Genomic DNA, 13606 nt, shown 5'->3' on the forward strand with positions numbered 1-13606 from the left:
ATTGAGTCCCTAATGGATAAATAAATTTAACAGTTTAATTTGTTCTATTTTATGATGCTTGTTAGCAGTGTAATGCTTGTTGGCAATATATCTGCCAAAGGGAACCAAAAATGTTATTTCCATATCACTAACGATAAACAACTGGTTAGACAAAAAGTGAATTTTATATATAATTATTCGTGTTAATATCTCCTATGGTGTATATCCTAACTGAAATATGTCTCCGTGATAAAAGTAGGGGGAAAAAAAAATAAACTTAAAAACTTAAAAATTAAAAAGGTGAAAAAATATATTTCCCTTATAATGAAATAGGGTTTTGGTGAAAAAAATAACACCTTTATGTGTTATTATCGGATCTTGACTGTGTAGATCCTAAGTAAGCCATGTTATGTTAACGTATTTTTTGGCAAGTGAGTTTTGTTTAGACTAACTAAACTTGTGAGTGAACTAATGTGAAGTGAACCTAAAATGAATAAGTGAAAATTGTGATAATTATTTATCCTATGAATAATTTTAAATCTGATTTTTCATTAATACCCATTGGAGCTCCTGTTTGTAATCTAAATATCCAAAAGGTTTCGCTTTTATTTAATTTGTCATGTCTATTGCCTCCAGTGTTTAGTTTAGGAACATAATCAATAGACTTGAATGAGAAATACTTATGTGGTTTATCACAATGTGACCTGAAGTGCTTGGCTACCGGTGTCTTGGGCTCCTTATCTGATAGAGATAAAAGATGCTCCCTTATTCGGTCTTTGAGCATGCGAGAGGTGCGACCTGTATATTGTTTCTTACATAATTTACAGGTAATTAAATATACCACAAAGATCGAATTGCATGTCAAGTTGTATTTTAATTCAAATGTTTCACCAGTGTAATTTGATGAAAACGAGGATTCAACTTCAGCGTATTCACATGATTTACATGGAGTGGTGCCACATTTAAAAAAAACACTTTTGGTTCTAACCAGGTTCTCTGTGCATGGTCAATTTTTTTATCAAAATGTCTCTTTAAGCTATTACCAATATTCCTTGCTTTCCTAGATACAAATTTTATGTTGTTTAAAATGCTACTATCAAGAAGTTTGTCTTTTTCTAATATGACTAAATTTTTCTTTATCACTGAGCAAATTTGTTGGTATTGGCTACTGTATTTAGTTGAAAAAACTACTGTTGATCCTGAAAAATCAGTTTTTTGTATTATCTTATCTGTTAGTAATCCATTTCTGTCCATGGATAGGACTTCATTGGATATATTTATCAATGTATTCTTTTTATAGCCTCTGGCTGATAATCTTTGCGTAAGGTCTTCAGCCTGTTGTTTGTACTGTGATATATTGGTACAATTCCTACGAAGGCGCATGTACTGGCCCTTAGGAATCCCTCTTTTTAGATGTTCAGGATGATGTGAATTTGCCCTAAGAATAGTATTCCCTGCTATGGGCTTTCAATAAGTTTCGGTCTCTATTTTGTTGGCATGGACTTTAAGCAGAACATCCAAAAAAGCTAATTGGATCTTAGAACTGCTGTGTGTAAATTTTAAATTCATGTTGTTATCATTTATATATTCCAAAAAACTCTGTAATTGTGTATCTGTGCCTCTCCAAATGACCAACAGGTCATCTATATACCTAAAATATGCTTTTATGCATGACTTGAAGGGATTTGTATCAGTATAGATTTTAATTATTTCAAAGAAACTTAGGTATAAATTTGCATACGAGGGGGCAAATTTTGCCCCCATCGCTGTACCACATTTTTGCAAATAATATTGTCCCAAGAACAAAAAATAATTATGAGTTAGAAGATAACCTACTGTCTCTATAAGAAATTCAATGTAATCCAAATCATAATTGGTGTGTCTTCTCAGCATGTGATGAAGTGCATAACACCCTTGGTTGTGGGGGATGCAAGAATACAGGGAAGAGACATCAATAGAGACAAGGATACAATTGTCATCCATTTCTACCTGTTCGAGCATATTCAGGAGATGTTTAGTGTCCCTGACATGACCTGGTGTGGAGCTAACAATAGGTTGTAAATGTTCATCTATAAAGGCACTTAATTTCTCCCCTAGTGTGCCAATACCAGAAATGATGGGCCTGCCAGGGGGAAACTTAGGATCCTTATGTATTTTAGGTATATGTTTGAAAACTGAAATCTGTGGATGTGTCACTTTAAGTTTATCTGCTGTAGTTTTCGTGATAAAACCTCTGTGTACAGATTGGTTTAAAAATTTGTCAAGATCTTGTTGGAACTTTATAGTAGGATTAAAACTAAGTCTACTATAAGTATCTACATCATCAAGTTGTTTTATGGCTTCCTTAATGTAGCAGTCTCTGTTTTGGACTACAACTGAGCCTCCTTTATCTGAACTAGTGATGACTAGATTATCATTATTTCTTAGCTTGTTCAACGCCATTCTTTCTAGTTTTTTCTGATGTAGCTCAGTTGGTTCTTTTTCTACTATGGTGTGAAATGCTTCTATTAGATCACCCCTCATTTGAATGGGATAAAACTTTTCATTTTTTGTTTTTACTTTGACAGATGGTATAATGTGTGCATTGGTGTCATATCTAAAGCTTTCGCTATTGAGGCTCATTAGGTCAATAAGACTACATTGTTCTTCAAAATTAGAAATAATATTGCAATTGGTTAAATGTGTTTCAGAGTCTGCAGTGTCATTAGTATCACATTCAAACTCATTTTGTGTGCCTGTATTGAAATGCCTCTTTAAAGTAAGATTTCGTATAAACTTATTTACATCTATTAGAGTTTCAAATAATGAAAAATCAGTAGTTGGTGCAAATGTTAAACCCTTTGATAGAACTTTTGATTCTAAATTTGACAAATTGACACCTGAAAGATTAATCACATTAATTTCATTAATTCTATTGGGACCACATTCTACTTTATCAACATTAGTAAATTTGTCGGTTGCAAAACGAAGGTGCTCTCAGTACCATGTGGGCATTTAACTGTGTTGTTTTTTATTTCATTCCCATTGAGATTTTATTAACATCAGTTGGCTTTATATCTACTGTTGTTTATTTTTTAATGTATGTACAACTAATGATTAGTTTTATGCTGAACACCTATTGTTGCAACTTTGGTCCAGGCTAAACATACAAACGAAGCATTGCAAATGTATGACACACAATTCGAATTTAGTAAACTGTTCCTTATTGGACAGAGCAAAGCTGCTGAGTTTTGATTGGACCTGGTATGCATTTAACAGGTGAACAGTTAACCCTTTACTATCCCTGACGAAGTGCTGTACCAGCACGAAACATGTTGGTCTGTTAGATATAGAGCATTTGGGCTGACAAGCTTACTGGCTGTGATATTGTAAGTCTTTTCTGTGAATCTTCACAGTACACTTTCTACGGATACTAATAAAGGAAAAATTTTTAAACTTTCTATCTCGATCCATTTACTGCTGGAACTTTTTCACCTGTGTGGAAGTACTTTAGCGGTCTATGGCTCTGTGATGTCGCTAAGATATCAGGTCAATAATGAGTAAGCAAGTCACCAGTATATGCTGTATGTAATTCTCTGTGTTAACGGGTAGGTAGATAAAGTAACTGGACACTCACCCTGCGAACCTCAATATCGTCTCGGGCATCCACTGTACGCGGAAACAGAGTACCTCACTCTGACTGCTCGATCCGTGGTATGTCACAAAACAGGATCCTATTTCGGCCGCAGTCTAGTACGACTCACTCCTGTGGGGACATAGACAGAGCGGCACTGTCGATCCTTCGCTAACTCCGGAACTTCTCCGTGGCGGTGACGTAGAGGGCTACTCTCCAATCAAATTGGAGACAGGCGAGTCACATGGAAACTTCGACCAATCCCATACAGAGTTTGACTTGCAGCAAAATTCAACCTGAAGGTTTACACAGAGCAATCAATACAAACAAACCGCCGAGGGTAGCCGTAATATTGCTGTCGGAATCGGGATGCGGAGAGGATTCCTTGTAATCCAAGTAGATAATGAAAAAGAAAAAAATGTCCCGAACCTCCGAAGTATAAATAAAAATAGGCTTTATTTTAACAAGTTTAAAATGGACATGGTAGGCACACAAACAAAATGGTTTTACGCGTTTCGGCCTGGGCCATAATCATAAACCTGAACAGACACAGGTATGTGCCGTTTAAAAATAATTAGTAGCTGATGGTTATTTGGTTAGTGCTAAACACACCCCTAATTAACCATTGGTTAGGGGTGTGTTTAGCACTAACCAATAATCATCAGTTACTAATTCTTTTTAAACGGCACATACCTGTGTCTGTTCAGGTTTATGATTACAGCCCAGGCTGAAACGCGTAAAACCCTTTTGTTTGTGTGCCTACCATGTCCATTTTAAACTTGTTACAATAAAACCTATTTTTATTTATACTTCGGAGGTTCGGGAGATTTTTTTCTTTTTCTTTCTGTGTGTGTGTGTATATATGTATATATATATATATATATATATATATATATAGCAAATGTCTAAGTAGTGTCTCTCTAGCTGCAGCTGTGGATTGGCTGATCTGTGGGGAAGACACTGGTAGCCAATTACAGTTTTTTTTTTATATATATATACAAGATAACAATGCAAAATAAAACGGAGCAGATATTAAAAAATTAGTTTTTGCCATTTTTGTTTTGCAGCTACTTAAATATAGTGACTCTTCATGGCTGTTTGCAGTGTAAGGGTGTTTGTTGTAGAGGAGCTGTTAGGGAGTATTATAATGTGTGAGAGGGTTGCCCATAGTTTTATTTGCAGTTTGGGGAGCCTGGTCAGCCATAGTGTCACTACACTGTGTGCATCTGGTTTGACTGATACAATGCATTTAGTGAAAGCTATACTGCAGCCTTAAAGGGATATGAAACCCAAACGTTTTCTTTCATGATTCAAACAGAGCATACATTTTTAAACAACTTTCCAATTTATTTCTATTATCAATTTTGCTTCATTCACTTGGTAACCTTTGTTGAAGGAGGAGCAATGCACTACTGGGTGCTAGGTGAACACATCAGCAAGCCAATGACAATCAGCAGCTAGCTCCCAGCTCCTGAACCCTCATAGATATGCTTTTCAACAAAGGATACCAAAAGAACTAAGGAAATTAGATAATACAAGTATATTTGAAAGTTCTTTAAAATTGTATGCTCTGTTTGAATCATTATGGAAACATTTTGGAATTCATGCTCCTTTAAAGGGACATAAAACCCATTTTCTATTTCATGATTCAGATAGGGCCTGTAATTTTAAACAACTTTCCAATTTATTTCTGTTATCAAATTTGCTTCGTTATCTTGTTATCCTTTGCTAAAGGAGCCACAGTGCACTACTTTTGAGCTAGTTAAACACTTCAGGTGAGCCAGTGAAAGGAGTCAAATATGTGTAGCCACCAATAAGCAGTTAGCTCCTAGTAGTGCATTGCTGCTCCTGAGCCTACCCAGATATGATTTTCAATAAAGGAGACCTGTAGAACAAAGCAAATTAAATAAAATGTTGTTTAAAATTGCATGCTCTTTCTGAATAATTCAAATGTGACTTTATTGTCCGTTTAAACTATGTGACACAACCTTGTTGCTACATACTCAACTGCCTGTATATCATTTTTTTGATACATTGCCACTACTGTTGTTACATTCCAGCTGGTGCATTTTAGGGTGACATCATTTTGATTACTTGAAAGTGACCAGGTTGTAAATATTTGATGTATTCTTGCTGTGGATGAGCTGCAATACTTGAACATGTTGTACTGAGCATAACTTTCTCTGACTTTAAATATATTTGCTGGAGTTGAAATCAAATGGCAGTGCATCTATTTTTATACTGGTATTTAAATCATGTTGCTTGGCAGTGTCTATTACCTAGAATGTGTAATCTATCCATGTGAAGCTCGTTTTGTGCTTGCTCAGTGCACAACACCCTGGTCTATCACAAACCCAGACCGCATCAAACCTCATAAAAAAGTTAAAACAAATACTTTTCAACATTATGGTTTGGTCTTTAATTTTAAGCTGAATGCAGAATACTGTTTGATCTGTAAATATCTGGCTAGAACATTACCTGTATATAAGAGTTGAAGCGTTTGCTTGTTATTGTGCCCATTAGAAGCCTTTGGTGTAGATGTAGTATTTTCTCTTCATTTGCAGTGGTGTCTTATTGCAATGGTTGACTCATCTGTTTGAAACACACAAGCCACCCAGAGCCATCTACAGGTAGAAAACATTTATGCTTGGGACCAGAAAAGGTTTGGATTTCAGAATAGTTTGGGTTTTGGAATATGTGCATCTTTAAAATGGGACAGTTTGGAGAGGGGATGGAACCAAGTATTAACAACAGTATCTTATTAAATTCAGGCAATATTTACATGTCATCATACAGCTTATACATGGAACCTAAAGGTAGTTTTATATCATTTTTAATACTTTTGTAAAGGGCTGCAACAACTAATCGGTAAGTTTGATCATAAAAATAGTTGTCAACAAATCTCATTATCAATTAGGTGGTCAGCGATTAGTTGGTCAGTTGCACAGAACCAGCTGCTTCAACCCCTTAATGACCACAGCACTTTTCCATTTTCTGTCCGTTTGGGACCAAGACTATTTTTACATTTCTGCGGTGTTTGTGTTTAGCTGTAATTTTCCTCTTACTCATTTACTGTACCCACACATATTATATACCGTTTTTTCTCGCCATTAAATGGACTTTCTAAAGATACCATTATTTTCATCATATCTTATAATTTACTATAAATTTTTTTATAAAATATGAGGAAAAAATGGAAAAAAACACACTTTTTCTAACTTTGACCCCCAAAATCTGTTACACATCTACAACCACCAAAAAACACCCATGCTAAATAGTTTCTAAATTTTGTCCTGAGTTTAGAAATACCCAATGTTTACATCTTCTTTGCTTTTTTTGTAAGTTATAGGGCCATAAATACAAGTAGCACTTTGCTATTTCCAAACCATTATTTTTCAAAATTAGCGCTAGTTACATTAGAACACTAATATCTTTCAGGAATCTCTGAATATCCCTTGACATGTATATATTTTTTTTTTAGTAGACATCCCAAAGTATTGATCTAGGCCCATTTTGGTATATTTCATGCCATCATTTTGCCGCCAAATGCGATTTAATACAAAAAATCGTTCACTTTTTCACTAATTTTTTCACAAACTTTTGGTTTCTCACTGAAATTATTTACAAACAGCTTGTGCAATTATGGCTTAAATGGTTGTAAATTCTTCTCTGGGATCCCCTTTGTTCAGAAATAGCAGACATATATGGCTTTGGCATTGCTTTTTAGCAATTAGAAGGCTGCTAAATGCCACTGCGCACTACACGTGTATTATGCCCAGTAGTGAAGGGGTTAATTAGGGAGCTTTTAGAGGTAATTTTAGCTGTAGTGTAGTACACAACCCCAAGTATTGATCTAGGCCAATTTTGGTATATTTCATGCCACCATTTCACCGCCAAATGCGATCAAATTAAAAAAAAACGTTAAATTTTTCACAATTTTAGGTTTCTCACTAAAATCATTTACAAACAGCTTGTGCAATTATGGTACAAATGGTTGTAAATGCTTCTCTGGGATCCCCTTTGTTCAGAAATAGCAGACATATATGGCTTTGGCATTGCTTTTTGGTAATTAGAAGGCCGCTGAATGCCACTGCGCACCACACGTGTATTATGCCAAGCAGTGAAGGGGTTAATTATGTAGCTTGTAGGGTTAATTTTAGCTTTAGTGTAGTGTAGTAGACAAACCAAAGTATTGATCTAGGCCCATTTTGGTATATTTCATGCCACCATTTCACCGCCAAATGCGATCAAATAAAAAAAAAAAAACGTTCCCTATTTCACAAACTTTTTCACAAACTTTAGGTTTCTCACTGAAATTATTTACAAACAGCTTGTGCAATTATGGCACAAATGGTTGTAAATGCTTCTCTGGGATCCCCTTTGTTCAGAAATAGTAGACATATATGACTTTGGCGTTGCTTTTTGGTAATTAGAAGGCCGCCAAATGCTGCTGCGCATAACACGTGTATTATGGCTAGCAGTGATGGGGTTAATTATGTAGCTTGTAGGGAGCTTGCAGGGTTAATTTTAGCTTTAGTGTAGAGCTCAGCCTCCCACCTGAAACATCAGACCCCCTGATCCCTCCCAAACAGCTCTCTTCCCTCCCCCACCCCACAATTGTCCCCGCCATCTTAAGTACTGGCAGAAACTCTGCCAGTACTAAAATAAAAGCTATATTTGTTTTTTTGTTTTTTTTTCTTAGCATATTTACATATGCTACTGTGTAGGATCCCCCCTTAGCCCCCAACCTCACTGATCCCCCACCAAACAGATCTCTAACCCTCCCCCTCTGCCTTAATGGGCGCCATCTTGGGTAATGGCAGCTGTCTGCGTATTTAATTGCCCTTTTCTGTAGTGTAGCTTCCCCCTCCAGATCAACCCCCCACCCCTTCCAGATCCTTTAGATTATTTATATATTTTTTGAAATGTTTGTTTTTTTACTTTTATTAACCTTTATTTTTCTGCAGTGTAGCGGTTCCCTCCTGCCCCGTGCACGCGTCCGCCCGCCGTCCCCGATGGCCGCCCACCCGCCTCCCAGACTTGCTCCCACCGACCAACAATACCGGCCACCGATGTCCGGTGCAGAGAGGGCCAGAGAGTGGCTCTCTCTGCATCGGATGGCCAAGGGGGGTTATTGCAGGATGCCTCGATATCGAGGCATCACTGCAATAACCGGAAAGCAGCTGGAAGCGAGCAGGATCGCTTCCAGCTGCTTTCCAGACCAAGGACGTACGCCACACGTCCTCGGTCATTAACTGTATTTTTTTTGAGGATGTGTGGCGTACGTCCTTGGTCGTTAAGGGGTTAATCTGATGATCTACTGCAACTAAGATTGTGCAAAAAAAATTGATTTTTTTTTTTTATCTTTTTTTCTATCCGATTAATCGGACAATAATCATCCGATAAATCGGATAGAAAAAATAATAAAAATGTTTGCACAATACCATGTGCAGGAGTTCATCAGATTGAAGCAGCTGGTGCTGTGCAATTAACCAACTAATCGCTGACCACCTAATTGATAATGAGATTCTTTGACAACTATTTTTATTACCGATTAGTTGTTGCAGCCCTACTTTTGTATATGCAGTACTCTCAGAAAGATACTAATATTTGTTGTTTTAAATAGCTGTAGACTATTATTTGCATTTTAGAACACACAAAATAAGGGGGGGGGGACACATGCAGAGAAGATTGTGACTTACAGGAAGGAAAAAATAGTAATTTATAATAATTTTAGTTTAAAAAATATTAATGAAAAAATTTATATTTCCGAATGTTTGGGTTTTGTAATTCCAGATTTAGGAATTGTACCTGTCTGTATATATGTTAGCAGTCAAAGAGCGTTTATATAGAGATGTGTGTAGTAAAATTACATGTTAGTATCAACAACTTTCTGTTTCATTGATTTGTATTTTAATCATTTTTGCATTCAGTTACATCTCTTAGGTACTCTAAAATACGTTCCGTTTTTGTGACTTGTAATATTCCTGGTTTATAAGTTGCTTTTATTTTTTTGTGCTTATAAGATACTCTCCTAAGAGAGCTTTCCTGTCCATTTCTAGAGATGTGATGTTCTTGGCGTAAGAAAGTCTAATGGACCATGCTGTCTGCTGAGATGTAATTTTAACATCTACCTGGTATACGTGTTGCAGTGGATCATTCATCTAGTCTCGGTTACAGTGTAAAAATATGATATAAGAAGCAGAAGGGGGGGCATGGTTCTGTCTGAGTCTGATGTGTTTTAGCTGGAATACCTTACAGTAAGGGTGGAGTATATCTAGTCTGAATTCTGGTATACTTTGGGATTTCATGATCCCTTACAATTTGTATATATTTAATGCAGTGTTGTTGGCTTGTTTTTTTGTTTGTTTTCTTCAAGGGACATTTTCGTGTTAGTTTGAAAGCACAGCATTGATTTTCTTATACAATTAGACACTTTTTTTTCTCAAATATATTTAAATCACAAAGTTTCTTTTAATAGAAACATTTTCTAACTTTTCAGATTTATGTGTTACGCTGCTGATATGGCCATAGGGCTCCATTTATCATCTGCCAGGCTGACAAGGTTCGCTATCATAATTCTGTAATAAAGTTCATTGTTTTGTTCCTTAGCAGTCTTTGCTTCTCTTAAAGGTATATGAAACCCACATTTTTTCTTTCATGATTCAGATAGAGCATGCAATTTCTAATTTACTCCTATTATCAATTTTTCTTCAGCCTCTTGGTATCTTTATTTTAAAAATCAGGAATGTAAGCTTAGGAGCAGACCCATTTTTGGTTCAGAACTCTGGGTAGCGCTTGCTGATTGGTGCATACATTTAGCCACCTTCTTCTAGATGCCATTAGGAAAAATGTCTCTCTCAGCATGGTCTTATCACCATGGAATATTGGATACATAAACAGGGTTTTTACAGAATTTATTCTTGTTGTCAGTCTTCCTTTTGCAAGATTAGTAGAATAAAACAAATACCTCTGTACTGGCAAAACTGATGGGATATAAACATATTTTTGTTTTCCCTTTTTTTTTTTTTTAATTATAGGCGGAACATGATAAGGATTCTTACCCTGACGTCCTGAAGTCAGATGATAATGGAAAACCTGGAGAAACAAATCTTCAGGTAGCAGCTCTAACCTTTATGTAATAGGCCTAATATCCCATTATCAAAGAAGTGAGAAATATGTTTTATCTTAATGTGCCATAATAAAAAAAAATATATATATAATTTCATATATTCCCTTACAATTTGCTTTGTTACTCAAATACGAAAAGGATAATTTAACGCTAGTGAGCTCTAAAATATTATAATATAAAATTGATATACAAGTATTGTGTGTCCCTTTTAATAAAGCACAGTCGTTAATTACTGTTCAGCAGCTTTGTTTTTCCCTTATTTCAACATCAGTTTTGGCTAATTATACATTCCTTTTTTTTTTTTTTTTTTTTTAGGAAGAGCTGCAGATGTTCCGAGCTCAGTGGATGTCTGAACTCGCTCCAGGAATGAGCAGTGGAGGAGCAGAGAATCGGGTACACAAAGCGCTGACAAGAGGGCTTGTGGGAAAGACCACAGACCTCAAAGCAAAGCAAGACTTGGCTAAAGAGGAGAAGGTGAATCAGAGGCCACAATCCCTGAAATACTATGCATTAAAACTATAACACAACATGAAATAAATATTTTATATGAAGGTAGATGAGGTGTCGTCTTACACTGGTAAATAACCAGTCAAACGACAAATGACGATGGTAATTGTTCATGAATGCATTTGATCATGCTGTAATAAATAACCTTTTTTATTTTACAGCATTTATTTTATTACTTACAGTAACATATTCAAAATAATCATACAATCTAAAACAGCTGAAATAACAGAAACAAACAAACTACCACACTAACAATTTAGCACGAACCACTGAAATATTTTCTCTTTTCCATAAGATAAGCATAGTATTTACTGGGCAATTATTTTCTATTTATGTGCAGATCTGTTTAACCTTTTCATATGGGCATCTTACTCTTATTGGGACAGTAAAGTTTAAATTACATTTTCATGATTCAGATAGAGCAAGCAATTTCCTACAACTTTCCAATTTACTACTAAAATGTGTTGCCACTCCCAAGTGTAATTTTATAGCTTTGTCATGCAGTTGGCATGGGGCACTGTACACACATTAAATGCTCCAACGAATCAGAGCATTTCGTTTTTTTGCATTAGATTCTCCCTTGGTGAAATTAGAGAGCAACTGCACAATGCCATTTGGTTATTACTTTAATGTAAAAGAAATGGAAAATAATTACAGGAGATTTTAAATGGACATGAAACTTCTATTATGAAATATTCTTGGTATCTTTTGTTGAAAATCAGGTATTTAAGCTCGGAAGTGTGCGCATGTGTTGAACACTATATGGCAGCAGTTTTGCAAGAATGTTACCCATTTGCAAGAGCACTAGATGGCAGCACTATTTCCTGCCATATAGTGCGCCAGACGCCTACCTAGGTATCTCTTCAACATTGAATACCATAGGAACTAAGCAAATTGGAAACTTTTAAAATTCTATGCTCTGTCTGAATTTTTGGGTTTCATATCCCTTCAATATTTATTGTACAGTATGTAGCTCACAAGCTGGTATTATAAAAAGCATGAATATCATGCAAAAACTATTTTATATACTCCCTCTTCTCAGTAGAATTGTGTAAAGACAACTACCCTTATGGTCTGTGTATAGCTTTTTTTTTTTTCATTTTAACCCAGGCAAGAGAACTGTTTCTTAAAGCAACAGAACAAGAACAGAATGGTGCTCTCTATGAAGGTAAGGCATAAATAAAACATTCCAGGAATTATTTGACTATTATTAAACATTCTTCAAAATATTACTTTAATTTTTTCAGTATAAATGATAAACTAAATGTATATGGCATAATTGTTCTTTATATTTTCTTGGAATTAAACTTCTAAAGTGCATGTATATTACATGTCAACCAGGGGTTCACTATCAACATTATTTTGATCTAATAGATCTGTTCTTGTTTACAGATATATTTTATATATGTTTTCTCATGTTACAAGTGCATGATGTTTACTGTCCCTTTAAGTTGGGTTTAGATTGATAGTGAAAAATGTAAGATAAAGTTATACTAATGGAAATATTTTGTCATTAAAAATATCTTATATTTGGATTAAAATATTTTCTTTATATGCATCCTTATTTCTAGTGTCTCATGCAAGTGATTTTACAAGTTTACATGAGTCTATAGAAAACAAACAAACATAACATCTAACCAGTTTTAGATCAGATTCTGTTTTAGTGACTCTGGAATAATACCTTTAAGCAAATGTATGGTAATAACTAGCAATAAAGTGAACCAAGTACACAAAACGTTTTAGCCAATAACCTGCCTGTGTAACTAGTGAAGCCTTACAAAAAATGATCAAGTTCTCTGTACTAGAATAGCTGCATTACCCCTTATCTTTTCATGACTGAACCTATATCAATGTGATCTGTTACTTATCTACAGAGTATTTCTGGCAGTCTTATCTTAGTATTTCACATCACCTAGTAAAGTGGATGTGTGTGTATCATCATGTTTGAGGAGGCAGAACTGCAATTCTACCTTTTTATGGTAGTCTTCTAAGAGGTGCAAAGTACCCACTTACAAGTTTATTATCTAGGAAAACAGCACTTAAAAATGTATGCCTAGGACTTTCTTTTTTGTTTTTGTAAACTTTGAACCATTAGGAGCTTTGAGTATATAGCTATTGTAAAGGTTATTAAATCCTGACTTTTGTCTCTTATATTTACAGCGATCAAGTTCTACCGTCGGGCAATTCAGCTTGTACCAGACATTGAATTTAAAATTAATTACAACTGGTCTCCCGATGGTGAAGGAGTAGTCAAAAGCTTGTATGTATCAAATCTTTACTGAAATACAAAATATACATGCAAAGTAAAAGTGTATAACTGCAGTTGTAAAGCCAATACCTGTGCAGGTGCAGGTTACCTTGAAAATAACCTGCGC

General features: G+C 35.4%; 1 protein-coding gene across 1 annotated transcript in view; it reads left to right on the forward strand.

Annotated features, from left to right (window-relative positions):
- The window catches only part of FBXO9 (F-box protein 9), a 128196-nt gene that overhangs the window by 7927 nt on the left and 106663 nt on the right, over positions 1 to 13606 (forward strand). The window contains exons 2-5 of the mRNA XM_053710381.1: positions 10633 to 10710; positions 11040 to 11198; positions 12342 to 12399; positions 13392 to 13491. Coding sequence (XP_053566356.1) covers positions 10633 to 10710; positions 11040 to 11198; positions 12342 to 12399; positions 13392 to 13491 — 395 coding nt within the window. The remainder of the gene's footprint in view (positions 1 to 10632; positions 10711 to 11039; positions 11199 to 12341; positions 12400 to 13391; positions 13492 to 13606) is intronic.

The sequence above is a fragment of the Bombina bombina genome, chromosome 4 (genome assembly GCF_027579735.1).
Source record: "Bombina bombina isolate aBomBom1 chromosome 4, aBomBom1.pri, whole genome shotgun sequence".
Taxonomy (NCBI): Eukaryota; Metazoa; Chordata; class Amphibia; order Anura; family Bombinatoridae; genus Bombina; species Bombina bombina.